Below are 27,224 nucleotides of genomic sequence, written 5' to 3'. Positions count from 1 at the left end.
GGCGAACAAGTGGCTCCGATGACATAACGTAGTGCAGGCGAACTGGGTGCACGGACGTGGCGGCACGGATGGTAGCCGCAGAGCCTCAAGGCTTTGTTGAATGCTGTGTGGTCGGATTCGGAAGCCCAGGAGTGCACCAAAAAGTGGTTCGATTGATGGAAGATATGCGTTTTATGCGACTCATGCAGTTAGACTACTGCATCAGGTGTAGCTGCAGATTCCTTCGCCTTATGTCTCGATTAGTGTCCCTACCCATGGCCAGCAGTCCTAGAAAAGTGTACTGTATGCTCCACAGCACACGATAGTGTACGTCCGACAATGGCGGTAATTGTTGCTGCATCAGCGAAACATGGGTTTTCTGGAAAGCCCATCAGCTTTGTTGTGAGTATGCCAATGCGTGCGAGTTTCGTGGTTGTCCTGACGTGCGCCGGTCTTGGCCGACGTATGATGAAAACTTCATCTCCGACTCCGAGGTTGCAGCGCTAGCGTCCCACATTGCTTTACAATGCAGGAAAACCTCGATCAAGGTACCTGAAGATTTCGAGAAAAAGAGGGCCGCGGTGGAGTCCAGTGAGCGCATGGCGGGGCGAGTATCGTGAGCAGTGCCGATATCCAGGACATTGCCCCTGAAGCAAATTTTGAGGCCGGATAATGTTCGGGTGACCGAGGGGCTACCGGGAGACAGGTACGGCAGTGTGGAATGACAGCTATCGTACAGAGATGGAGTGCCCCATACGGCATGTCTCCAGATATCACTGTGATGGTCAGCTCAGCTTTCACGTGCCTAATTGCGGAGTCGAATGGCGGGGGACTCGTGAGTGTGGGTTGAATGTCATCAGCATACAGAACATACCATGGCGTGACAGAACTCTATGCCACAAATAGATGTTCTTAGTCCCAAGATCACATGCGACAGGACCGCAACACCCTCCATCTGTTTTGTCAACGACATTTGGTCGGAATTCTAGGACCGCCAAACAGATGTAGTCCCCCACGGGGAGCAAAGACTCTTATACAAACTGCTTCGGACGTTATTCTCCCGTATGTGGAGATGTGCAACGAAAGGGAGGCGCCGATCAACCAATGAATGCTATGGTCTCGTGACGGTAGAGCCGACAGCCGTTCTTTTTGCCTAAACAGCCACCTCCTGGAATTCATTTTACTACATGCTTGCGTCGCTCATAGCAAAAAGTTCCCGCTTGTCGGGTGGCATCCTGTTTTGGGTAAAGCTCAGGCTAAGCCCAGTGAGGGCCGTTGCGCTGTGAATCTTGTTAGAAAGCAGTGAAATGGATATGACCGTCAAATATGAGATGAGGTGCATGTGCCAGAGAAATCTTCTCCAATCAGTGAAGAATCCACTACTTTTGCAGACAACTGTGGGCAAAGTTTGGTCTCTTGGGCTGGTGAATTGAATGAAGCGGGATGGAGTGTGGAGAAAGAGCCTCTGGGGTAATGCGGACTAGTCACTGCCAAGCGACGCTACGTAATTACAAGATGGTCGCAACCATGGCAAGCCGTCCACTCTTCGATGCAGCCTTTGTACCACCGATATTGCGTCTGTGCGCGGATTTAATACGAATCGGATCTGAACAATCATTGGTCTGAATACTACTCTGCATTTGAGGGTATCTGCTTTCTACGCTATTCTTGGAGAGGACGAGGACAGGAAGATGGTAATAGTCTGATCTTCAAAGGGGGGATGGGGTGAATGCAATATGGAATCCCGAAAACAGGGCTGGTTCAGGATTGCGAGGGCTAAAGACTCAAGCCCATGTACCCACTCAGACTAACATACCACAACCCCTAGTCGCCTCTCTGGCATATCTAGTGCGCAGCGACTCCACGTTAGGCGCCGTTTAAATCTCATTTCAAAGGTTCCGCTCATAAATTGGCCACAAAACATTCATTTCATCTTCGTTATCCAGTCATCGCAATTGAGGTTACTTACTGCATTCGCCTTGAAGAATTCGGGGCATGTTCATTTCCCTGGCGTTGCTAACTCCTTGGGATCAACGACTTCGACATCTGTCGTAATACCAACTTCTTTCTTGAATCGCGACAACCAGACCGGGAAATCTGCAGGAGTCTGGTTCCATTGGTCGTCGCTATCGTACATGATCCAACGCGCCTGGTGTTGTATCTCTTCATCAGATGGTATGTGACAATTCGGATTCTTGGGCGAAAGCGTGGACGCAGCCCAGCGTCTCATATCGCTGTCGAAGATGCGGTAAAAGTTGGCGTCATCGGGGAGTAGCGTTCGAACTCGGCCGTAACTGTCGGACTGAGCTGTCGGTGAAGGTATAGTGGGATGGCCTTCTGAGAATGCTGACAACGGCTTGAAGAAGTTACAAGCCTCCTGGGATGGATTCGTTGAGTCTAGTACCGATTCCAAAGCATTCGCATGAAGTGGCTGTGCCCACAAAGGGGCGCACCAAGTATCAGTTGGGTAACTTGAGAACGCACCGGTAGATACATCAAGTATTGCTGCTCGTTGCTTGAAATTCGCGAGCCAATTTGCTGCTGAGTAAATGCCTTTTACGACCCAGTTGGCAAATACGTCCGAGGGTGTAGTCGTCTCTTGTTCCATCTGTCTCACAATCTGGCATGCCTCGTTATGCAGATGTGCATCATTAGGCACAAGGCCCGCTACTGTTTGATCCACGACGAAACTAATAAGCCGCGCCTCCATAGGGCAATGCTCGAATAGATGACCTTTAGCATTGATTCTTAGCGGGAAATGCCTGCTCTCACGAGCTGAGCGCACAGGTTGGAACCTAGCGCGCTCTGTCAATGCTGGAGATGACATGACAAGATCGCGCAGCCAAGAAACTCTATGTAGTTTTTCAGTTCCCTGTGAGTTCGTACCAGAGGTGGTCTCAGCAGCAAAGATGATGCGACAAGCCTCGAGTTGGATAGCATCGTTATCCGGCAGGTGCCCATTTTCATCAAAGTATCGCTGAATGAAGAACTCTGTCTCAACCTTGAGCAACTCGTAAGCATTGGGCGGCGTTCCCCACGATGGATCGCTTCCTTTCATGGGTATCAATGTGCCTCTTTCCCATTCAATAAGATCTGTTCAACCGTTAGTCGACATCCGACGAAAAGCCGTGGTAAAATGAATGTTTTGTTTTACCTGGGGGCATCGCGGTCTCTAGCAAAGGCTCGATAAAACTGTCAAAGCCCCAGTCTCCTTGCCAGCTAGCCATAGTTGTGCCAGACTTAAAGTGATCTGCGAGATGATCGGTTCTTTCTAGCCAAGTCTTCATAGTTATGCCGCAGAATCCGCATCTCGACCGAACGTCAGGTATAGGCAGCATCCAGGAAGCCATTGACCACTCTGAAAACTCGACGGCATGAACTAATCGTAAATGCTGAACTAGGTGGTCTTTTCGGTGGAATGTCCTTTCGCGAAGGTTGCGCTCTTGACACGCCGAGTAGTGATGAGCTTCAACATGCGCATCGTCTGGTGTGACAGCTCCACAAAAGACACAACACGGTTCGTCAATGCTCTCTTTGGTAGAGCGAGGGCCGTAAAGTCCACATATCCATCTTTCAAGCGGTAGATGAAGTGATTTCTCGTGCCGTTGCCAGTCGTACTTGGTCCTAAACACCTCTGTACAGAATGTGCACTGGTAGGGCATGAGCAATGGCGTTGTGACAATCTCTTTCTCCAGCCGACGTCGCCTGCTCCCTCGCTTCTTGCGTGGCGCACGGCGCATTTTGAGTGAGGTCTGGGAGCCCGAGGAGCAGTGGCCTGAGAACTCACTCGACTGCGACGTTCTGGTACTACTTGCCGACGATCTTGCATACGGCGATTGCCACGATTGGACGTGGTCAATATCTCCTGTGACATCTTCCCCTGGTTCGAATAAGCACTAGTCACATCAAGCAGCAGCCGCAAAGTGGGCGCTCGCATTGAGGAAGAACTCACGAGAGGTAGAAGCCATAGCGCGAGCAATATCACTTGCAGCGGCGGGTTCATGTTCAGGCGGCGACTCTACCCAACGCTGCATCGGATCTTTGTAACCGTGAGAACTTCTTATCGCTGGAGTACCTGGCCTGTGGATTATGTCTATGGGCGATGTGGGCTTTTCACGGGCTTGAGGTGATCCTGGACGCACGCTCTGCACTTTCCCCCTTCTTCGCGCGTTTGCAAACCAGTTGGTCAGTTGCGCTTTATTAAGCCCAGTCCTATTTTGCAGAGCAAGCATCTCATTCTCGTTTGGATATGGATGTTGATGATGAACTGCAAGCCAATCTTTCAAAGTTCGTATGACTTCTCTCGAAAAACGACTGCCGAGCTTAGGTCTCAAGACAGAAGTTCCGGGCGTAAAGGGCGACGAGGAGGCAGTTGAGTTGTTTGAAGAAACTCGAAATGTTTGTTCCGTAATGTATTGGTCGTTGAAATAGGACGGTGCAGCGTGCACCGCTCTCAACGCTTCGGACAGGTCAGCGAAGCTGCCATCGTCCAGCATGTGGTCCATTTCGACGTGGCTGTTTTGGTAGCAGAAAAACAAGTCTAGATCACCCGTACAGATTTTGGATTCTTTATCCATGGTAACAGTAGTTCTAGTATAACGGCGGGGTAATGATCGAGGGGGGCATGGCCATTAAGATGTGTCAAAGGCACAGGCTAAGGGAAAGCCTAGAGCTAACTGAAAGAGGGTAGGCGCATGTCAAGTACGCCTTATGGAGAAGCTAGTAGTTGAATAGTCGCCCTACCAACAGATCCTAAAGAAGATGTAAGGATGATCCTTCTCACATCTCACATAAGATAGAGTGTTCGTAGCATGCGACATGTTCGTCTGATCGCTCACTGCAATGGTATTTCGCAAGTGTGACCTCTCCTGACCTTTGTACATGCACATTGGCAGAGCTTTAAAAAAAAATAAAGTCATCCCCAAGATTGCGTTTCATTTTCCAAGTGGCAGAAGAGTATTCTGGTAGTACCTGATTTCGATTCGCATGGATGCCCTGATGTACTATTTTGCTGTTTTTAGCACGTCTGGAATCGTGTTTACGTGTGATGTTGGAATGTTTATTTGCGCATCGCTGACTATACAATTACAAACATGGAATGAACTCGACTGTCTTTTTTCAAAGCATCCAAACTAGAGACGTACATGACTATACGTAACGCGTGGCTCATGTATACCTCGTCATTCCAAATTCGTTATGCGCTACACCCCGACCCTGCTGCCAAAACGCCTAAAGCCAGGAGAATGGCCGTATTATGGTATAAGCCCAGAAAGAACCCAGCAACAACTAACCGAAGGATATAAGAGTAAGAAAAGCGAAATGAAAAGACTTATTTGCTGGGTATTGGTGGTGCGTCGGAAGGAGGTGATTGCATATGGTACAATCGGCGGCAGGGAGTTATATCTAGGCAGAAGAGAAAGCAAGGCGTGCTAGCTACGATCGGCTTATCTAGGCATATTAGTATACAACTTGTAGCTCGAACTAGACTTTTTGCTACTCACCGATAGCCAGGGCCACTTCTTCGGCTTCCTCTTCTCTCACGATAGTCCTCGTGTTCTTCGATGACCTCGACTACATTGTCGCCAGGCACTCGATGTCTGTCTTCCACAATGATGCTCCTTGCCCTTACCGGCTGCCGTCTCTCTTCGACAATGATCTGCGATCGGGCGCCGGACGTCCGCGGGCTCCTACTAACTTCGCGCACTTCGGAGCGGCGGCGTGATGACCGACCACCATGTGAGTTGCGCCGTGGTCTGCGCACTACAATCTCCTCCTCTCCCGCCATTGCGGTCGTAGTGCCGGCAGATCGCGAGCTATTGACAAGCGATTGCAACAACCAACATATGAGGAGAAAACCAGCAACACTACCAAGGACAATACCGACAACGGTGCCAGGCTCTGGCCCAGAGAGATCGTAGTAGGTAGGTATTATGCCTTGTTGTGTGTATATCACGTTCTGCCGCTTGGCCAGCGGTACTGCCTTGGGCACATCGAAAGCGATGGCAGGCGCGTCTACGAGAGGCTGCCGGGGCGTGAGGATGGCGTCATGAGGAGCTATGCTGTCTATTTGCGCCGCGACGGCGTCCAAGTGCTGGCGAAAGGCCGGCATGGTGATAATTGGCAGTGCGAGGCTTGTCGGGTTGCACTCGGGATGTGTTTGGTCGTCTGGGGGAACACGAGTTTGTGTGGGTGTTGTTGACCGGAGAAGCCGGCGTTGGTTGTGGGGGATGCAGATCAGCCAGCGATTGCACGGCGGTAGCAGAGAGTGACAAGGAGAGAGATGCAAATTGGTACAACGTGGGGAATTTGGGTTCGGGGAGAAGATGGAAAAAGAAAGCAGGGCTACTCGTGGAGATTTGAGACGGCGCTGGGCTGACCGACTACGACGAAATGATGCAATTCCGCGGTTTCCCATCGATGTATGGTGGTGGCTGGGCCCAATAATAGGGAGGCTGCCCACGCCGACTCAACACCAACACCAATGATAACAGCAACCGCAACCAGCCCGTAGTCGACACAACACCATGCCCCTGCCAATTCCCGCATATTTCTGATCACACCAAGCTGGCATCCCCCTGACATTTGGTAGCTCTGCAATGATTAATTGTCTTGTTGGCGCAATGCGATGAGCAATGCAGAGCATCAACAAAAGCTCCGCGGGGTTGCGCGTGCGCCCATAGCACCTGCTCCTTTCGAGCCTTGTACCTGGAACCTTGCCGCCCCCTCCCACCTCCAAACATGCCAATGGCAATTGATTTCAATATCCTTTCCCTACCTCCTCGCTTCTGCTTGGCTGATTTTTTCCATCTCGACTTATTCATCCTGCACGTTGACCTGCTACTATTCTGCTTACTGCAACCCGGCCAGTGCCGCCGGCGTTGCGCGCCGAAGCCATAGACGACTTGTCGCGGCCTCACGTGATGCGTCCTTCGATCTGCCAGCCCGTCGTGAGAACAATGCTCGCTAACAAGCCAACCATATGGCCGATAGTAGTACTCGCGACATGTTATACCTTACCAGCCTCGGCGCTCTCAATGTCGATCCAGTCCCCATCAACCTTGAGCATTTCCCATTCCTTTCACAATGTGACTCGATGACCGCCGCTACAACTACTCGCTCGCCTCTCCAAAGCTGCTAAATAATGACTCTTCTACGATGAGCTTGTTTGAATTTGCGTAATGTCGATAAAATCTCCATTTATACGCATGACATCAAGTGATAAGTGCAGGTATGATGAGTAGTTTCGGGTGCAACAAGTTTTTCGATACCCTGACCGCATGGTAACTAGCTGGGCCGTTCTTCGAGCATAGCAGTTTACTTCTTGTCAGCTCAAAAGAGGTCAAGGTGCGTATCCAGATACATGGGTTGCCGAGGTGACAATCCCGAAGAATAGTAAAAGTTGTGCATGACATCCGGCAAGCCATACACCAACGCACGTCAACTTCAGCATGCATGCATCCTCATTCTCGGCTGCTTATAATATGAGTTCCAACTCAGGAGCACGGCACACGTCGGAGAAGCCCATTCAACCTCGTTTCCATCGGTCATGCACCCCGTGTATTCGCCCTTAGTTTCTTCGTTTCATTTACACGTATTGAAAACAACATGATTCTTCCAACCTGTTGTTCCAACCTGTTGTTCCTGATAGTAGAGCTCTACCCCAGGATGGATGAGGAAAGGCACTAACGCGCAACGGCGTGACGTTGTCAGCCACGTCAAACCCAAGCATGGACTGACCGAACGACTGATGCCAGCAGAGGTTCCTGCGAGTTGTAGTCTAGAATTTCGATGAGAACCATCGTGTTCCCTTCTGCGGTAACCGGCCCTTTCCACCGCAAAGCGAGCTTGGAATGCAACGGCGTTGATCACATGCTTCGCACTGCTAGGGCACAAGTAGTGCCATGACCTGAGCTGGTCACCTCACCTAAACACCGACATGCTTTCATATATCACCAGTAGATCAATGACGGCTCAAACTCTTCGATAGTGGCTATTCAGCATGCAAACTTTGCCGTCTCTTGAGGTGCAGGATGGTTGGTGAGCTGGACAAAAGGCGCATCGTGCACCCCACACCGCCAGCGGCTCAAAAGGACCCAGGAACCTCCACCTCTCGCTGTCTCATTGGCCAAATCGCCCCCCCACTAAGCCCAGCCTAAAGCCCCGCACTAGCCGTAGTTAGCTTCGCGACCCTGGATCCCCAACTTCCTCATCCTTTTCCCCTTCGTGACCTTTCCTATCCCTGTCGCACACGGCTTCTTTTGCTCAGATCTTCCTCGATCGCATAGTCAAAAACCCCTCAGATTGGCATATAGCCTAGTGACCATGCCGCCTGCCGCTGATATTCTCAACGACCCTGATATCGCACAGGCATACGAAGATGTGCGGTCAGACAAATCGGACACGACGTGGCTCATCCTCAAGGTACGTGACGAGCTTGATAGCCCCGATCAGCGGCTGTGTTTGTGTTACTGCTTGTTTGGGAGGAACAGCTGATGCAGAGTACCATCAAACCCCATCTCTAGTCCTTCAATGCTCTGAGAAGCTTGTCACGAGACACCCTCAGCAAGCCCTGCTCCATTTCTTCCGAGACGTGTTTTTTCGTTCCAGACGCTAATATGCTACGGCAGTATGCTTCCGCTACTTCAGACAACCTGAAGCTGGCCGCCACAGGCACAGGCGAGATTGCTGAGATGACAGAGAGTCTCGGGGACGATGAGGCTGCGTATGCATATGTGCGAATGAAACTGGGAAACGACGAGTACAGTGAGCGCGTCAAGTTCGCTTTTGTGGTTTGGCAAGGTATGTGTCTATTGAAACATTGCGTTTTCCTCCAACTCGATCTTGATCGTCAAATCCTGCTACCCAATCCTCAACTTCGAGACTTTTTACTAGTGAGATGGAAACGTTGATATCATTCGGTGCAATAGGTCCCCATACAAAAGTCATGCGCAAAGCCAAGATGAGTTTCCAGAGTGGACAGGTCAAGCAGGTCATCAGGACGTATGCTGTCGAAATCCAGACGGGTGACAAGAAGGATTTGGATGCCGAAGCTGTGACGCTCAAGTTGAGAAAGGCAATGGGTGCAAACTGTAAGTTTCGAGATTACGTGTCTCCCCTACGCTACTCTAGCGTTGGAGTTGAAAAAAAAACTGACCATGCCATGTAGATGACCGGCAAACAACAAACTACTAAACGCGACCAATATATGCACCGATGTCACAATTGAATTATCTTCGCAGCTAACATATCAGCTGTGTGGCGGCTGCTCGAGTTACAGGCTGAATGTCGTCCATTACCAATGATTCTATAGTTGTATACTCTTATTTCTAACACAAAATCCACATGTAGCGTCATCTATCAATTCGTACGATTCATCAGAGCGAGGGCTTCTTGATATGTGGAAAAACATGTCCCAGCCCACCCCCAGGATCTGAGTTTGTACCCCCGGGACTCGCCACTGGCGCCAGTATCTTTGATTCTGGATCGGTTGGCGGTTGTAGACCAGATTTTTCGCGTTCTTGGTCCGCTGGGTCATCTTCTTTTCTTGCCAGTTTATTATCCACATGGTTCTTGAGCCACTCATGCTGAGCTTTGCTCAGGCTCAAATTGTTGTCAACATCTCTGGTAAGCTTCTCGATTTCGTCATCCAAGAGCTCGTCTCGGCTCTTTTTCACTTGTTCCGTTGGCACCACCGGGTCGTCAGTGAGTGCCGTTGTAGCCCAAAGCGCTTCTAGCTCCTCTAGCCATCCGCACGCTTCAGCCAGTTTCCTCACACCGCTATCGCAGTCTTCTAGTAACAGCACGTCATCTGCCCTCGTACCCAAGTCGCCGACTCGTTCCGAGTTTATGAGCAGCCGTGGTGTTTTGTTTTCACAGAGCTGTGGCAACGATGCGAAAGGGTGGACGGACAGCGATGTGCCCATGACTATGCAAAGGTCGGCCTCTGCAGGGAGGTCGCGGTTGTCAAAGAAGGCAGAAGGAAGTTGTTCACCGAAGAAGACAATGTCTGGTTTGACGAGGCCATTGCAGGAGGTGTCGATGCAGTGCGGTACCGACTTGTTCTGGATGGCTTCTTTCATGCGCTCGTCGGGATATGGCTTTTTGCACTCGATGCAGCGTTGCCTAAGACGCATTAGTATGTAACTCTCAATTTGTATGCAAGACGATGTCGTACGTCGCAAAACTGCCATGTGCCTCTATGATTTTGTCACCCGGGACTCCCGCCTCACGCTCGAGACAGTCAATGTTCTGGGTGAAGAGCTTGAGCAGGAGCCCCTTCTGATGCAGCAGATGTATGAATGAGTGTGTTATGGTCGGTCTGAATTTGCCAGGGTATAGTTCTTGTGCGAGGGCGTAGAATGGCTCCGGGTTGTTGCGAAAGAAGCTAATGTCGAAAACGGCTTCGGGGTAGGGCAGGTTCAGGCGCGCGAGGTTTGCGTAGAGTCCTGTGTCGGGCGATCGGAAGTCTGGTATGCCTGCTGAGGTGCTAATGCCTGCTCCTGTCTTTTCTCCATGGGTGAGTGAGCGTCTTCTGGACAAGTCTGCGTCGCGTCGCATCGCGTCGCGTCTAGTCTACACTTACCATGACGACGATTTTCTGGGCATGGCCAGCCTGGATGTACTGCGCAAGAGCGTCTACAGTGCGCGCCTTGAGTGTCTGCGACGGCGCATCCGGGTCAACGACTCTCGACTCGTCCTGTCCCATCTTGCCGTGTTTGCCTCTGCCTTTGCCTTTGCCTTTGCGACCTTTCTCCCCGTTGCGCCACGGCTTATCCTGCTGCGCCTGCTGGCGGTGGGCCTTGTGTTTTCGTCCTATTTTGAAGACAGCGAAGTGAGGGGCTCTGGTCACTGCTGATGTAGTAGCGGCGTACGACTGACGTGGCGGTGCTACAAAGCAGACTATGTTGCGCAGCATCTAATAAGTCTTCCTTGGACACTCTGCCCCACCAAATTATTTTCGGGCGTCCGACCGAGGCGCTGCGTCATGCCAAGATAAGGCCACATGGGCGCACATCTCAAGACTCCCCTTGGCAACGTTATATTCTACTATAGACATTTGCTACGATGTAAATGTAACTCTCTTGCTGATACTTCATTTCAGCAGGTTGAGTCATGGCCTGCCGTTTTTTTCCCCAGGAACAAATATCTGATACACTATACGCCAAACATGTACAAACAATTCAAGTCACGACTGTGACAATTTCCAGGACTGGCATTCGTCTTTTTCTTCCTATCCTAGCACGCCGCAAATAATGGCTAGTCATGAGTTTTCATAATCGGAGCTTCGTCTTTGCCAAATGTTCGTTTCGGAACCATTGTGGAACTCATGATTACCGTTTTTAGTCTTTCCATTTGTCCGAAATAGTAGTAAAATATAAATTGATTGTTATGCCATCAGTCTCAATGGGGCTGAAAGATATCCCTAAAGATTTTATCAGAGCTTTGAAACTTTGGAATTCTCTTCTGTTGCATGCGAGAGTATACTTCCACTATTTCAAGCCCCGGATACCAACTCTGAGATTCGATAGCAGATTTCCCCTGTTCGACCCTCTCCAGATATCCTTGCTTCGAAATCATTCCCATCTATTGGTACGTGACATCTTCTCCTTATAGGCCCGTCGAATACAAAACCACCAGGTGACTATCAAAATGGGCAGGGAGCCCACTACAACACAAGTGTAGTTCATGCTCGCGACCTGAACAGGCATGGAATAAGGAAAACTGAAGAAAATGATGGCAAACGTAAGCCAGCAAAGAGTTACAATGTTAACCACAAAACCTAAGCTTCCCATGTGAAAGACACCCTTGTACATGTTTCGCCTACCGGTCAGCAGATTTGTCAATATGGGAATGTAATAGGCGATATTGTTGACAGTAACTGCAGATCCCAGCATGGCGTTGAAAGCGGTCGAACTGCCGAGGTAAAGACACCCCAGCGCTGCATTTGCGGCTGCCACCAAGAGCTGCGAATTGAATGGTATGCCAAAGCGTGAACTAACGCGTGCCCATGTCGCTGACCAAGGAATGGCCCCATCTCGGGCAAAGGCCCATAGAACTCTGGAAGTGGAAAGTTGAGAGGATATGACACATGGGCCCAGTGCGATGAAGAGTATGAATGTGAGACCGAACGCGCCGCCCGCTGATTGTGTCGCTTGACGGAAGAGCTCTGCTAATGGGAGGCCAGTGTTCGTAGTTGCGAGTGCGCTGTAGTCTTGGACGCTGAACATCAACGCAATCAAGTAGCTAATGCCGGTACAAAATGCAATGATGAGCGTTATCATGATGGCTAATGGCGCGTTACGCGAAGGCTAGTGATATGTTAAGTCTCGCTCACTCAAGCTAATGAAAGGTTGCCATGTGCGCACTTACATTCGGCATTTCTTCAGTGATGTGCGTTACTACGTTTTGTCAATTCGGACTCTAAATAAACATGCGCATAGTTACTCACCGCCATCAAGTCCACCAAGACTGTATAAAGGATTGACCAAGCCGACAGCAAAAGCAATCACGTTGTTTTCCCAGCCCGTGTTGTTTATCCAGGTGCGGAAGACAAACTCGGAGCTCTGGTATGTTGGCGCACATGCTACAACGGTGACAAGGACAACAAGCCACCCGATTTGTAGATAGAACAAGGAGAATTTGTTCAGGCTTGGAATGACCTTGTTACCAAAAAGTACGACTGAAGCGGTCAACAAGTTCAACCCTTGGTAAATGACGAATATTTCCCATGTCTTTACGGTCATGCCCGGGTGGTAAAGGGCAATCAGAGCGCCTAATGTTTGAGCATAGATCAAGTTGGTGGATGCTGTGGTGAAGATCCCTAGAACAGAATCAATCAGACGCATGTAGAGTAGATGATGTGCGGGAACGACTTACAGCCGCAGACCGTGAACCAGCCGGTGAGAAAACTAAGAAAAAGAGCCTGATTTCGAGGCGCAACTGCGGCGATCCAGTGATACACTATAAATCTTGTCAGAATATATACGAATGTATTATGAGTTAAATTCATGCTTGCGTTGAGCAAAAGTCTCAACAATATTCACCGCGCAACTTACTTCCTCCCTCAGTGGGGTAGCTTGAGACAAACTCCGCGAGCGAAGCACCAAGGAAGCATTGTAAGATCGTGACTAAAACGAATCCATAGATGATTGCACCAGGTCCTCCAGCATTAATTTCGGTAACAATGCCCAAACCAAGTCCTGTCCATGATATGGTCGTCGTGGAGGCAAGTCCTATCAACGATAGTTTTGAGAAATGCCGTTCTAATTCCTGGACGTGGCCTACAGTCTCTCAGCGACCTGTTTTCATGCTCATTTTTCGAGTGAATTTTACCCATCTCGGCCAGCCGCTTCTCGTCGGCAGTCATTGAATGTTCATCGCCTTTTTGTAACGTGGTGGTCGCGACCACGTCCTGCTTCGCCGATTCCACCATCGTATCTCCACGATATCACTGTGCTTTCCGAAGGCGTTGACTGAGCGAAGGGAATTTGCGCAACATCAAGCAAAGAACCTGAGGCGACTTTTTTTACCATAACTGACCGCTCTTAAACGCTGTTATCACTTATCGGGTTATCATCCGAGGTCTTATCTTTTCCCCTCAGAAACAACCCCATTTCAGCCGTTGGAGCTCTCGTCTGTGGATACTTTTGTGGAACTTCAGGGTTCAAACTTATCGCCCCACAGGTTGGTTGCCTACCTATTCGTCGGTGATCACCGGAACAAGACCTGGCCCGTGGTCTTAAGCCTTTCAGAATGTCTTGTGGGGTTTTCGACTTTTCCTGTTCCTAACTCTGCTCCGGCGGGGTCATGCATCGGTACGCACTCTCGCCGAAAACGCCGATGCAGCCCATCAAGCGCATCTAGTGTACTCCTTCGCATCGTACAGCTCTCACGAGGTCACGTTTAACCTATTTTGGCTACTCATCTTGTGTGTTTTCCCATTCAATCAACCAAGATGCTCAGGGCAGCGTATATCCTTCCCATAATTACGTGCAAGAGTAGCTGCCTCTGAGAACTTACGTAGAGTCATTCTTCTAATAATATTCACGCGCAATCTTTTAGAGCCCAACTCCCCGCACTAAGGATCTGGTTATGTCTTCAAGCTGACTTCGCAATGCTCTACTTTTGATCACTTCTTGTCGAACATATTGAACTTCTAGGTTCGAAATTCTGAGTTTGCTATGGTTTCATTGATTCAATCCACATGGGTGGTTTTGGTGTGCTTTCATGTTATACTTAGTGTTAAGAAGAGCTTAGTAAGGGTTCGGCGGGGTAGTACGACCACAAGGAGCGCGGGCCCCGTCAATCAGCGAAACCTTTAGTATATGGATGTCAAAAGCAGTCTGTGTTTGAGTTGGTTCAACAGTATGTCTGGCCGCGCATCCACCACTAAATATGCTGGCTGAATATCGATTACCATTGGCATGCAATGCGATGGGCTTCTACGCTTGTCCGTGCCTTATTCTCCTCGATTGCTTCCGTTTATCCCTTCCCCCCACTCATCGTACCAACGAATTAGCATTCCCAGTTCCGTCCAATATGTATCTTACGTTTTTAGGACTAGTACATCCTCCATATATCAAATCATACATCGCCAATCACCAGACGACCTGCCGTGACTGGAGTACTTAATGTCACGTATCTAACTCCTCTATACCGCTTCGTGGTCACAATCGATAAAGAGATGTTCAAGGGGCATACGAATTGCACTCTATAACGAGTCGTTACAAACGGTGCAGATGTTGTAGGTACTTTCCAAGGGGTTTCCAACAGTGATCAAAGAGCCTGCTTTGGATGTGACTAATAACCAAGCGGCTTGTAATGAGATCGCATTGAAAGGAGATAGGATTATGATTCAACATGTAGAGGGTGAGACTTAAAGCAAGCAATCCTATAGTTACTGTTGGGAAGCAGCGCTGAAGAGAGGTGCATTTAGCCCTATATTACTTTGTGAAGCCGTTACTGAAACTGCATACGCATCTAGTGGAATATAGGATGGGAGTCTTACTACAGCTGTTCGAAACCATTACTCACGAACAGAAACCAGGAGGAAGGTGTTGAAACACTCAAGTAGGCTACTTTGTTTCCCACATTGATCGATACTGAAAAGGTACAATGTTCATTGTTCTTGCCCTATCATGATTTTCATGATATCTGGCATCAAAGAAGGGAACTGATGCACGAGCGCTATTCTATTTCGGTGAAAAGCTAACCAGGTACCCTAGTGCAAAATGGAACACCGAGATACCGGTGGCTGACAAATTTCGCAGATCCTGGAGAAGTTCGGTTGTCCGATATTCGCGATATTTGACTGTTATGGTGTGAATGAATACCAATTGTTTCTATGAACCTCCGCCAGTATTTGTACGTAGATGGACGCGATGATGTACGGTACACATGGCTTACACACTAGTCACGAAGGTGATACATCCCCATCTTCAACGCGACCCTTGTCTAGTGTGCTTTTGGTCAGATTGACTGAAACTATAACTGCGGGAGCATCTCCCGCGAAGATTGGAAGGTATTCCAGCTATTGTGCATCAGTTTCTTTCATCGAATCACCCTCAACTAGCTTTGATACATTCCGCACCGCCAAAAGATGTTTTTCAACCAGAAAAAGGTTTTCAATCCTGATGAGCAGATACCTGACCTATCGGGGAAAGTTGTTCTCGTTACTGGAGGAAACAATGGCCTAGGGAAAGAAACTGTAACTCAGCTTGCAAAACACAACCCAGCTAGAATCTACCTCGGAGCTCGAAATCAAGAAAAAGCACAGGCCGCCATCGCCGATGTCAAGAAAGAGATACCCGAGGCAAACATCATCTTTCTTGAGATAGATCTTTCATCTTTTTCCTCCATAGCTAGAGCTGTGCGAGTGTTTTTGTCAGAGGGGGATCGGCTCGACATCCTTGTCAACAACGCCGGTATCTTTGCGTGCCCACCGGGTCTTACGGAAGATGGCTACGAGATCCAATTCGTCACCAACTATATGGGCCCAGTCCTCCTTACAAGATTGCTTTTGCCCTGTTTGGAGAAAACAGCTGCAGTTTCAGGCAACGACGTGCGCGTTGTCTTTGTGAGTTCAGCGTTGCACACCCTTGCGCCTAAAGAGGGCCTGGTTCTCTCCGAGGTCAAAACTACACTTGAAAGGATCAACACGATGGCTCGCTATGGCCAATCGAAGCTTGCTGAGATGTATTTCGCTCGAAGCCTGGCCAAAATCAACCCTGTGATCACAACAATCGCAGTCCACCCAGGGGTTGTTCGCACAGGCATTATGGACGGCCCAATGTCAAATCCCATCATGAAGTGGTTTTTGCGGCTTGTAGGAAACGCAACATCTGTCGATATCCCAACAGGGACGCTGAATCAATTGTGGGCATGCACGGTACCACGTGAAACAATTACAAACGGTGGGATGTACTACCCAGTTGGCAAAGAATTCAAGGGGAGGAAGGATGCACGAGACGAAGATTTAACTAAAGAATTATGGTCATGGACAGAGTCCGAACTGAGAGGAATAGGGCTATAAAGCGCAAATACATAAAATGATTCATGTGAGGTAAACAGTTGTAGGCACCTAATTTAGTCACCAGTAGACTTTCCAAAAGTCTCTTTTATCACTAGCGCATAGTGGAGGGTGCAATCAACTAGCTCGAAACGTGTTCCGTATATCACGCGCAATAAGAGAGATAAAGTTTTAGGGCAGTGAAGCACCCGGTTGAAGGAAACGATCGGCGCGGGTCGCGCAGGGTCACGTAACTACTCTCACCAAGAGGGAATATCTAACTAACAAACAATGTGCTAGTATATCTTCAGGCTATTAGTCCCTCAATGTAGGTAGACCCTACTGGAATAGTAATATCCTCATGGAATTCATCCAAGCATTCCTCACTCAACACACGATCGGATACGTACATTCTTTTCCCGAACATGGGCAAGCGCACGAGTATTCCTCAGTCAGCCTATAGTACAGAGAGTAACATTTGATGAGCTGAATTTTTTTATTTAGGCACACACAACGGTTCACCGAGATCATGTTTACATATCTGTCGTTTTCGCAATTCAATTGGAGCAGCGTCCCTTAATAGATCGCCCTTTGGTGCCGCGCCAACAGTAAGTGCCAACGATGCTGCGCAAAAGATTTAGGATGACTCCATGGCTTTAAGCGGAAATGAGGATCAGTAGAGATGATAGTTTTCTTGCGGGGATGAGGATCCACGAAGGAGTGAGCTTCGCAAAACCTAGTAAGACTTCTTGATCATAGTGTTTGAATTTTTCAATATCGAGATCGTGAACAAGGAGGAGAGTGGTCATATTCGTCAGCCCGTTGACTATGTCTCTCACCCGATTTCGCGGCTGAAATGATATCATAATCGTATGTACCCGGTCCAATCTCTACTCCCGTCTTGCTCCTTCCGTATCACTCCTCCCTCTTATCATCTCGTTAATTCTGTTCCCAACATGGCTATAGCACCACTCGCGTCGAGTCTTCTCATTCCCCTAAAAAATGACTTTAACATTTGAATAATTCGAAGGGACTTCGATTTTTACTTCAAGGAGAGAGATGACGAGACATAGATATGGTATCGTCTTACCGAATACTCATTAGGACGGTGTGGACGTGCCTGTAAAGTTGAGGGCAAGAGCCGTAATTATGAGCATCTTAAGTAAGCGCGAAACCGTCAGTTTTCCACACATGAAGCGTGCTTATTAATAGCAACAATGAATGTTGTAAGTTTGCAAAGCATACTTAGATCTCACCCCGGATACTTCCACCGGTTATATAATTAGAATGCTGCCAATCGGTGTTTTTTGGGGGACGGGACTCGAATAAACCCTGTTACCATAATAACGCATATGAGTGATTGGTTCAGCAATCTGTCCAGGCCAGATGGATACGATACTGCGAATCGCATTTCTTGTTTCAAGCAGCGCATAAAGTTTTAATATTATACCGATAATGACCCCATACCAAATATTTAGCCAATGGAGGTCCAAGCCACAGTGCACGTCCCTAAACCTGCCATGTTCGCGAATGACTGCAAATTAGCTTAATTGCGAGTTATCTAGACAGTATCGGCGAGAATGGATCAAAGCACCGCTCCTTGCATCTCGATAAACTCGTCGACTGGACCTTTTGCATTTTATTCAATTTTTGTGTAATATAGCAAGTGGAAAAAACGATGCTTGCATAAGGTTAGATGTGATAAGGCTAGTAGGCGAGTAGACTCGCCACCCATTTTAGGGTTACGGTCTCACGTCAGAATACCCAAGCTTCCCGTCCGTGTATGTGCGTAGTTGTCCAGTTCCGTGCATGTATATATATAAGAGGAAATCCTACTGTCTATGCCTTAAATACCACATCTACTGTCTTTTGTTTTCTACCCAAGAGTTGCCCAGAACCGTTTAAATTCGAACCTTGTCAATCAAAATGAGATTTGTTTCCCTCTCCCTCACGCTTGCGTTCGCAAGCATGGCCCTTGCCGCCCCTACCCAAGTAGTTGACGTAACCAGTGGTACCGAAGTATGAACTCCTAATTTAGACCACATATTCATGTTTGAACTTCCGTCTAACTCTTCTTTTCAAAGGACACTGGCTGCGATACTCCAATAGGGCGTTTGCTATGCGCGTGTCTTATTGCATGCACACCGTCCAACGCCAGCCCCACACCCGGACCGCCCACGACACCCGACACGTCAGATACAACCTTCGGAACCCTTCAACTTCCGAGTTGCCACGACGTTTGCCGCACAAGTCATTGTGACGAGGACGGAACATGCCGTTAGTCGTTCACAAGTATGCTGCTTCAGATATGTATTACCGACCGACTCAGATCTACGCAGTGCTATACAGAATCATACAAAATGTAGTCTGCTAGCTAGCATATATCTCTTCTTAAGAAAGTCGTTCACACTGGCATTTGTACCCTCCTGTCAATGAGTGATATCTTTGCCTATATATTGTTTGTGTAGCGCTTGTGCATCGAAGTGTACCTGGGAAGCAGTGACCAAACACCCCACACACAAGCTGCCTATCTAATGATATTTATAGACCACATTTTATGGAAAAAGCAGTCACAAGGAATCTTTGGTCGAAAGACTCGTCTTTAAATCAAGTAGTATGAATTGCCTTGGTCATTCCCATCTTGAACAGTAATCATCTACCTCGGGACTTGAAGAAATCGTATTCAATTGTCTACTAACAGATGTGGCGAAGGAAAGTGTAGGAAGGAGGAATATTTTTGAATGGATAAGCTGCTAAGGTAATAGTCACCATCACCTTCTCTTTGTGTTTATTATGACCAATCCGCATAGCTGAAGGACGTTCTTCTCAAAAATATCTGAGAACACACGTTCTTCCGAATGGCTGAAGATGACGATGAAGATCACACCCAGAGATTGAAGACTCTAAACGTCTTCTATAGTGCCCGTCAAACTACAGAACATCCGGTTTGGTTGAGGAGATGTCCAACGCCAATTTTGCTCCAAGAGTCCACCATCCATACGAAAAGGTTATATGGACATGTTCAGTTTGTACTCATCTTTCGCGCCCACAGTTCAACAAGGTCAATATAAATCGCATTTGCGACAGCGTATCCTCTTTGCGATATAGTTTTGAGTAACCGGAGGATAAGATCTTGGTCTTTTTTGTAAGAGACACGCGCTCCTGCGATCCGAAGTGGGATGAAGAGCAAAAGGCCAGCAAGACCATGATCAAGCAATTCCTGACCCAGCCGAAGGATCTCATTCATGTGCATTTCGATGCTCGATCTGTTCAGTATTGGAGCCGGCGGGGAGCCAGGCTGGTTCCAATGCTTGTGGTAGTCGTAAGATCCTGAGAGATAAATGCTCATGGCGTGATAGTATGTTCTTGCTACGACAAGATCAGCATCCACCTCGGAAGTATCTTTTCCCCATGCTTCCGCACATATCCACCATTGCTGCAACCCTTGCTGCAACTCAATACCCTCATCAGCAAGCATTTGAGCCTGTGGGTGATGCAGGCTAGACTGTAGGTATGTTTCTTCAGTTTGAGCAAAGCGAAGGGTGCGCAGGCTCAAGTCACAGAAATGCGGCAGCATATCGAACAGTGCCTCTTTGGGATGCCACAGCCTTTGGCCTTCTTCGCAACTCCACCATTGCGATAGCGCATTAGCCCACTCAGGCTCACTCAGAAAAGTAGGCTGCGAATATATCAAAGCCCGGGCAATCTCGAAGATGCGAGTCGTGAAAAAGAAATTGCGCCTATGGCTAGCATCTGCATTTGTCAGCAGCAGATATGCTGGGTGCTGCAAACGGAGGATGGCACACGTGCCATTCAGGAAGTGTGAAAGCCAGTCTGTGCCACTGCTGTCCCGCATCAACTGTCTGGAGTTAGTATGATGGCAATTCTATCTCGGCGTTCGCCTCGACGCACCTCGAATAAAGCTAGGAAGAATGTTGACCACAATAGAGCAGGGCCCGCGAATGAGTTTGAAGTGATAGCAGTCCTAACATGTTTCACAGCCTGACTATATGAGTTCAGAGCTTGAACTTGGCCCTTCCCCACCCCTGTTGTGTTAAGCAACAATCTTTCCTGTTGAAAACGATGAAGTGCAGCAATAGCAGAGACTGCACTGCTCAACGCAGGCGATTGATGCAAAAAAAGCTGTAATTCGCTTTGCCATGACGCGTTGTTTTTAGTGAGGACGTTCATGGGTAAGAAAGAGTGGAAGAAGTAGGCCAGATTGCGATCGAGGTCCATCATTGGCTGAGCCTTACTACTAAGGCTCCGTTCAACAAAGACGACGGCCACTGGACGACGTGTGGAAAACACACATGACTGCTTTGTTCGCTTGCAATAGTCACAAGGAGCACCACCACAGCACTCGTTTCACGTCAGCACGGGAAGTTGGCGACACGAGTTGACTCACCTTGATCTTCCGCTTGGCACATGCCTCACATCTCGACTTTCGCGCCCGGCGGCCATCAAAAGGCCCTACACTAGACCCCATCTGCGCCCGATGCTCAGATTGCCCTGATAACGGAAAGAAAGAATGTTCTTTTCCTAATTGCCAAGACCAAAGATCAGCCTTTTTCGAATATGGGAATGAAAGAGCGCACTTGCGGCGTCGATTCGTTTTGACTCTGCCTGGAGAGGCGCAGCCAACGAGGCTCCGCACGCGCGCCTTCCCCGATTAGGAAATATTAGAGCGCTCTCCATATTCGCCTAACCTTCCCGACGCGGATCTCGACTAACCAATCTTCAGCTTGAGAGGACCAGACTATCATCATTTTGTCGGACACGAGTAATGTTGAGGCATGGACGTTTTCCATACAGCAGCGTCTTCTATCAACTTGTCTCCAAATGGAAATGAAAGAGCGCTGCTACGTGTCAGTGGCATTTACTGAATGTGCATGGAGTTATTTCTATAAAGCGACCATTCTTTGCAAGAAGCAGTTTCATGCAACCAAGTTCATATTGGAATTTACTTGTGAGATCCCTTTGAGCTATTCATCATGTACACTTCCCCCGCAACGATCTTAGCCTACGTGGCAATGCTTCCTCTACTTTCTGCCGCAAAAATAATCATCGGGCATGTCGGCCGGGACAACATTACAGTTGGGAGCGCATCCATGCTCTTAACGGATACAGATCGCCGGGATCCTTATATCGACGATGGACGAAGTCGCTCCGTCATGGTTTCAAGCTTTTATCCTGTCCTGGATTGTACGAACAAAACAACCAAACCTTATATGCCGCCTCAGACAGCTGCTTTCATGGATAAGAAATTCTCAGTCTACGGCCTCCCCAACGGAACATTCCCGTCTTTCGAATTCGAAGCATGCGATATGTCAACAGCCCAAGATCCATGTCCTACACCAGCTCTCCCACTCGTGCTCTTCTCTACTGCACTAGGTACCAGCAGGTATCTGTATAGCATTATGCTGCAAAGCATCGCATCTTCAGGATATCTAGTTGTTTCTATCGACCACCCATACGATGCCGATATTGTCGAGTATCCTAATGGAACTATCATAACTGGTGTTGATATTCCTGACGACAAGATCAATCAGACAGTCGTCACCCGTGCAGATGACATATCGTTTGTCCTCAACAGCCTACGCAAAAGCCATGTTTCTAAGAAACTGTTCCCAGTCCATACAATACTTCAAAAATTCCCTCAAATGACTGTCCTGGGTCATTCTCTCGGAGGCGCGGCTGCAGGAGCAGCGGTACTGCAAATCCCTTCTGCGCGTGGCGGCATCAATCTTGATGGAACCATGTTTGGTCCAGTCCTCGATAGGGGCCTTGATAGGCCCTTCATGCTAATCGGTCATGCCAACAAGACGCAAGAAACAGACCCCTCCTGGAAGACAATGTGGCCAAAACTGCGAAGCTGGAAGAAGGAAATTGAGGTCCGCCAATCGGCGCACTATTCATTCTCTGACCTTCCGACACTCATGACCGCGTTGGGACTTGGAAGCGCGCAGGTGCCGGCCATAGGTGATCTACTAGGTACGATTGAAGGGAAACGGATGATGCAGCTTACAGTTGCTCATGTCGTTGCTTTTCTGGATTTCACCCTCAAGTCTCGCGGACAGAGAGAATTTGCCGAGGTGGCTAGGCGATTCCCAGAGGCTGTAACTATCGCCTGAACACTCTGTTTCTCCACCAACATGTGACTACATCGTCTTTGTTGTCGAAATTTTCGCCTGCTGTTAGAACTTTTGTCAAAGTATGCTTCTTTACCGTAGATCTTCACGCAACAAATAGCGTAACTATATAATAAAACTGATCGAGCTTAGTAAAGTTGTAAAATTCCTCCATTTTTGCACCTGGATATATTTGGCGCTGCGGACAACCATCGCAAGACAACCTATGCAAAAAGTCCCGACCTGACTGCTTACTATGTGTACAACTTATGAGCAGCTTAAACGCTTTATGGATCATTTAGTTAGTACTCTAGATATTTATCTCATGCGAAATCAAAACTGACGTGGCCATGGTGGCCTTTGACCTCTGAGTGATCTTTGGCGCACTTCAAGCATAAGTGAAAACGGCACGAAGCTGACATGAAATCAATCACGCTGGGAAACAACAAAGAATGGAAAAGGCCTCGGAGCGCATCGCATGGTAGAATAGCTTCAAGGGGCAAAATTGTTGGACAAGAAAGAAAATCTGGCAATGTCTCACTATCGTGCACCACTCATGGACGTTTAGGCACGTGAGCAATCTTAGTCAAGCCTTTTCTGAAGAAAATATGATATTTAGATAATGTGTTTGGTACGACCTATCTCCAAACTCATCTATGGAATTCCAGCATCTATTATAAGAATGAGTTAGATAAAGTTACGCATAAGGAGACAACTTTCTTACCTATCATACGCAACCCACCCTCACTAACTAGAGGCTTGAGGGGTATGTTCACATCCTGTGGTAATAGGTTGGCAGACATCATTTCGGGTTCCACACGGAACAGCTGTTTAGATCGTTAGCAATACACTTACTCAAGTTTTAGGAAAGATACAGTACCCTCGCAATGATTACTACAGCATTGATTGTTTACAGGATCACATGGGCCTATATTGTTTACTGAACAAAGAGACCTCGAAAATTGTAAGTACTTACGTCCATTGATAATACATTGGCGCTCCTGAAGCTCGGGTGGGATAGCTATAGCCGCCACAACACCAATGACGGTAGTGATGATAGTAATGCACTGCTGATGTATATTAACCTCTCACACTTAGGCTCTGATAAACAGGAGGATATCGGATGTGAATATGTAGATATGGGTTGCTTTATTTCAAGTAGTGTCAGCGAAGCAGGTATTTATATTCTGCATCAACAGCCAAGATCTTACGTTTCGTCCAACACACCCTGTCGTCCCTTAATCATTGTATCTACTACCACGATCAAAGATTATCAAATGATTAGAATAAGATTCTTCCGAAACCGAGTAAGCGCTATCTGGCTGTATTGAAGTTCCATGGTGAATTAAAAAACCCCGTCGAGCTGCATTTTTCCGTTTGTCGCCTGAGTGTATAAGCCCTAGCTGCATGACATGTGGCAGTTCCCATCACGGCCTCCGATATCTGAGCAATTGCATACTGCACTATTGATTACAAGTTTCGTACTATGGAGATAAAATAATCATGATTAGACTCTTTTTCACATCACTTACACATTATTACCGAAAAATACCACGCTATTCTTAGCAACCACAACTACATATAGTATAGCTCGTACTCTCTACACCGGCCTGGATCCATGTACGTCAATTCTGCCATATAGCATAGTGAATAAGAGACCCAGCAAAAACCTCGATTGAAGTTACGATTCGCAATCACCAGGAACGAACTATGTTAATACGAGCCGTGGTGACCTGTACCTCTATGAGTCTGGAACGCTTACTTCCACAACGGGGGCGCGGGCTTTACTAGATCCGTCCGAGCTAGGCTTGATCCAGGAGTGCAAGTACCCGAGCCAGGTTGAAGCGTTGCTCAACGTACCAATCAGTCAACTCGAGTTGATAGACAACAAGGCATGATGCATACTGCTCCTACCACTACTACTAAGCATTGTGCGTTTCGGCAGTACTCTCCGATCAGTGTATTTTGGCGGTCGTATTGTCGTTTCGCAGAATCTTAACGGCTTTGATTCTATGTAAACTCTTCAAAGCTAGAACAAGGAAAGAGATTGAGGTCGGGACCTTATGGAAGGTCAGGAAGAGCAAAACGTATCAACGAAACGCTATTGTAGTATGCGCAATCAACTAGAGAGTCGATGCTTTGTGAACATCTTTCATGGTGCCTAGATACATCTACCGATTGCTGACCATTCGGAACCGCCGGGTCGTAACTGTGCCACTGGTACTAAAACTCATTCCCTTCGGCTCTGTATTCCCTGTGGATGGTCACTCCCCTATGCCACGATCGCTCGGCATTCAAGACCATGACACCTATGAGCACTAGCTGGAAGTATTGAAATGTTAATGATGGCGCTTCTTTTCGTTGTCGTTACTTGAATTGCTGTTGAGGCATAAAATGTAGGAGCTCTCTCTCGACCCTTTCGGATACAGAATAGATACGTAAGCAAAGGGAGTATTATCAGACAAAATTTCTAGGATTTGAAACGGATGGCTCGCGGAACTTAAGCCAGACTTCCTCTGAGGCTTGCCAGTGCATCTTAGACTAAGACTTATATGACAATTACCAATTTGTCAAAGCTTAGTCGTTTCAACCAGTGCATCGGAATCACAGCTAACGAACACTCTTGATACCCAATAGTTCCTCTGTGCCAAATAAGTACATATATGGAGAAAAATACCCACCGTGTACCACTGGACTTAAAATTCATCAGCGTCGCGCGGATCATGCTCCTCCCAGTATTTTTCGTAGGCCTCCCATGTCTGACTTGGAAACGCAAGCGGTACTGTGATAGGCGCGAAAGGAATCTTGGCTTTGTCGAACTCTTCAAGACGGGCCTTGGTCAACGGCCTAGACTTGTTGACGCTATACACGGAAATGCGATGGCATGAGCTAGTGACATGCAAGCCCCAGTTCCACGCCGTTCGGACGTCAGGAGGCTGTGTGTTCAGTGCGTTGTCCCAGCATCGACACACAATCTCAACCCAGCCTTCAACGTCACACGGTAGGTCGAACTCGTAGGTACGCCAGGTCCACTTGCGCTTCTTTGACATGTTTTCGACAGGGACTGTGTACCAGTTAAACCCGCCGTCTGCCGAAAGCTCAACGCGTTCTGGCCATCGACCGCCGCCAGAGTAGGCCCAACCCTTGCATCGTATCTTGCCGTTGTGAATGACTACCTGCTTTGTCCATGGTGACATTATTGCTGAGCTGACTGGCATTTCTTGAATCTGAATCCCGTCTGTCATTCTCAGATTATGCTTGCCCACTTGCTGAGGAAAATAGAGATACTCTTTGCTTTGCACAGGCGCCCGTGATGGCTTTTCGATGGCTTTAATCCGATACACCCACTTGACGCTTCTTGCACCAATGTAGCCCAAGACAACAAGTCGGAGAGGATAGCCATGAATACGAGGGAGTGGCTCTCCATTCATCTCCCATGCTAAGAGGACTTCGTTTGCCTTGACCTTAGACCAAGGGACGCTGACCAGATAATTCATGACTTGGTCATCTTTGAAGTAGGTATCGGCGCCATAGAACTCAAGGTGTTTCCCACCGTCGATTAAACCGCCACATGCCTTGATGGCCTTTTTGAGGCTGATGCCCACGTAGCTAGCGGTACTGATCGCACCTTCCGCCCAAGGCGCTTGTGGAACTTCGTCGCCTTGACCAGGATACTTCAGAATCTGCTCAATACGTCTCGTGCCGGAGCATTGTATCGTCACAACTTTCTCGATGCGAGGAAATTTGGTCTCATCCATGAGCTCATCTAGAGTGAACGAACGTGGTGTCTTGACAAGGCCGTCGATCATGAAGCTATAGTCGGCTTTGTCGATAATCGGGATCCCGCCGTGGTTTCTGACAAAATGCAGTGAGTTTGGTGTAATCTCTTTAGCAGTAACGAGGCGTTTAGGTGGTTCTCCATTATATGGGAATTGTAACAAGTGAAGCATGTCAGGATGCTTCTCTTTCATAACAATATCCCAGGAGTCGTCTGGGATTTGAGTGAGTTCGCCACCGACAGCATGATGCCACATCTTCCAGTGAGTTCCAGGAAGGACAGGGTTCGTTCCCGGAATAGGGCCTAGCTGATATTCTGGATTTGGTGGGAATGTTTGCGCAGTCAAGATCTTATGTGCCGCCAGCTTCTTGTCAGGATGGTCTTCCCACTCTACAAACCTACAAACGGCTTTAACAAATCGCTTGGATCAAAGCCCTAACTTTTACCACTTACCCTACCCAGCCCTTCCTTTCGCGAGCAAATAGCTTCTCACGATCACCAACGGCCTTGATAGCTTCTTCATCCTTAGTCAGCTCACCAAATACTTGGGGAGGTATTTGAAACGTCTCGGGGCCAGTCATGTCAAGAACAGGGAGGCTCGCTCCGGCCAATCCCTGCTCAATCTTCCACTCATCCGGGCGATTGGTGATTCCCTCTTGTGTCTTTGTTTCTGCCATTGTTTCTTCAAATGCAATTCTAAGCGATATTAGTGAAAGGAAATGATCATTCACAGAAGGAATGGAAAAAGATGGCAGGCATGATGTATTTACGTTCTTCCCCTCTGCTGTCAATAGACCGAGCAACGCCGACGACGTCATTTGTCTGTGCC

General features: G+C 48.1%; 11 protein-coding genes across 11 annotated transcripts; 4 read left to right on the top strand and 7 right to left on the bottom strand.

Moving 5' to 3' along the window:
* Nucleotides 1–1,978: 1,978 nt before the first annotated feature.
* COCVIDRAFT_41052 (hypothetical protein) lies at nucleotides 1,979–4,556 on the bottom strand (the record flags this gene model as incomplete). The annotated part of the gene is made up of 3 exons (XM_014697358.1): nucleotides 1,979–3,072; nucleotides 3,134–3,853; nucleotides 3,932–4,556. 3 exons carry the CDS (start codon nucleotides 4,554–4,556, stop codon nucleotides 1,979–1,981), a joined length of 2,439 nt encoding a protein of 812 aa, XP_014552844.1.
* A 941-nt stretch (nucleotides 4,557–5,497) lies between these two features.
* COCVIDRAFT_58062 (hypothetical protein) lies at nucleotides 5,498–6,088 on the bottom strand (the record flags this gene model as incomplete). Its single annotated transcript, XM_014697357.1, has 1 exon — nucleotides 5,498–6,088. A coding segment is annotated over one exon (591 nt), but the record flags the coding sequence as incomplete, so codon positions are not given.
* A 2,213-nt stretch (nucleotides 6,089–8,301) lies between these two features.
* Nucleotides 8,302–9,171, top strand: COCVIDRAFT_19165 (hypothetical protein; the record flags this gene model as incomplete). The annotated part of the gene is made up of 4 exons (XM_014697335.1): nucleotides 8,302–8,400; nucleotides 8,607–8,778; nucleotides 8,907–9,068; nucleotides 9,146–9,171. The coding sequence occupies 4 exons, from the start codon at nucleotides 8,302–8,304 to the stop codon at nucleotides 9,169–9,171; spliced, it is 459 nt and encodes a 152-aa protein (XP_014552821.1).
* Nucleotides 9,172–9,353: 182 nt separating this feature from the next.
* Nucleotides 9,354–10,684, bottom strand: COCVIDRAFT_109230 (hypothetical protein; the record flags this gene model as incomplete). Its single annotated transcript, XM_014697356.1, has 3 exons — nucleotides 9,354–10,101; nucleotides 10,154–10,482; nucleotides 10,562–10,684. 3 exons carry the CDS (start codon nucleotides 10,682–10,684, stop codon nucleotides 9,354–9,356), a joined length of 1,200 nt encoding a protein of 399 aa, XP_014552842.1.
* Nucleotides 10,685–11,552: 868 nt separating this feature from the next.
* COCVIDRAFT_109207 (hypothetical protein) lies at nucleotides 11,553–13,345 on the bottom strand (the record flags this gene model as incomplete). Its single annotated transcript, XM_014697355.1, has 6 exons — nucleotides 11,553–12,287; nucleotides 12,349–12,377; nucleotides 12,428–12,799; nucleotides 12,856–12,939; nucleotides 13,035–13,259; nucleotides 13,312–13,345. 6 exons carry the CDS (start codon nucleotides 13,343–13,345, stop codon nucleotides 11,553–11,555), a joined length of 1,479 nt encoding a protein of 492 aa, XP_014552841.1.
* A 1,217-nt stretch (nucleotides 13,346–14,562) lies between these two features.
* COCVIDRAFT_109262 (hypothetical protein) lies at nucleotides 14,563–14,742 on the bottom strand (the record flags this gene model as incomplete). The annotated part of the gene is made up of 1 exon (XM_014697354.1): nucleotides 14,563–14,742. A coding segment is annotated over one exon (180 nt), but the record flags the coding sequence as incomplete, so codon positions are not given.
* Nucleotides 14,743–15,577: 835 nt separating this feature from the next.
* Nucleotides 15,578–16,510, top strand: COCVIDRAFT_109196 (hypothetical protein; the record flags this gene model as incomplete). The annotated part of the gene is made up of 1 exon (XM_014697353.1): nucleotides 15,578–16,510. One exon carries the CDS (start codon nucleotides 15,578–15,580, stop codon nucleotides 16,508–16,510), a length of 933 nt encoding a protein of 310 aa, XP_014552839.1.
* Nucleotides 16,511–18,412: 1,902 nt separating this feature from the next.
* Nucleotides 18,413–19,092, top strand: COCVIDRAFT_19162 (hypothetical protein; the record flags this gene model as incomplete). The annotated part of the gene is made up of 3 exons (XM_014697334.1): nucleotides 18,413–18,505; nucleotides 18,596–18,778; nucleotides 18,955–19,092. 3 exons carry the CDS (start codon nucleotides 18,413–18,415, stop codon nucleotides 19,090–19,092), a joined length of 414 nt encoding a protein of 137 aa, XP_014552820.1.
* Nucleotides 19,093–19,508: 416 nt separating this feature from the next.
* Nucleotides 19,509–20,725, bottom strand: COCVIDRAFT_29841 (hypothetical protein; the record flags this gene model as incomplete). The annotated part of the gene is made up of 2 exons (XM_014697352.1): nucleotides 19,509–20,345; nucleotides 20,399–20,725. The coding sequence occupies 2 exons, from the start codon at nucleotides 20,723–20,725 to the stop codon at nucleotides 19,509–19,511; spliced, it is 1,164 nt and encodes a 387-aa protein (XP_014552838.1).
* A 755-nt stretch (nucleotides 20,726–21,480) lies between these two features.
* On the top strand, nucleotides 21,481–22,620 carry COCVIDRAFT_29840 (hypothetical protein; the record flags this gene model as incomplete). The annotated part of the gene is made up of 1 exon (XM_014697351.1): nucleotides 21,481–22,620. One exon carries the CDS (start codon nucleotides 21,481–21,483, stop codon nucleotides 22,618–22,620), a length of 1,140 nt encoding a protein of 379 aa, XP_014552837.1.
* A 2,693-nt stretch (nucleotides 22,621–25,313) lies between these two features.
* Nucleotides 25,314–27,072, bottom strand: COCVIDRAFT_109191 (hypothetical protein; the record flags this gene model as incomplete). Its single annotated transcript, XM_014697350.1, has 2 exons — nucleotides 25,314–26,793; nucleotides 26,849–27,072. 2 exons carry the CDS (start codon nucleotides 27,070–27,072, stop codon nucleotides 25,314–25,316), a joined length of 1,704 nt encoding a protein of 567 aa, XP_014552836.1.
* Nucleotides 27,073–27,224: the final 152 nt, after the last annotated feature.

Source organism: Bipolaris victoriae (genome assembly GCF_000527765.1).
Source record: "Bipolaris victoriae FI3 unplaced genomic scaffold scaffold_100, whole genome shotgun sequence".
Classification (NCBI taxonomy): Eukaryota; Fungi; Ascomycota; class Dothideomycetes; order Pleosporales; family Pleosporaceae; genus Bipolaris; species Bipolaris victoriae.
Note: the sequence above shows the minus strand (reverse complement) of the source record. Positions and strands in the feature narration are given on the sequence as shown.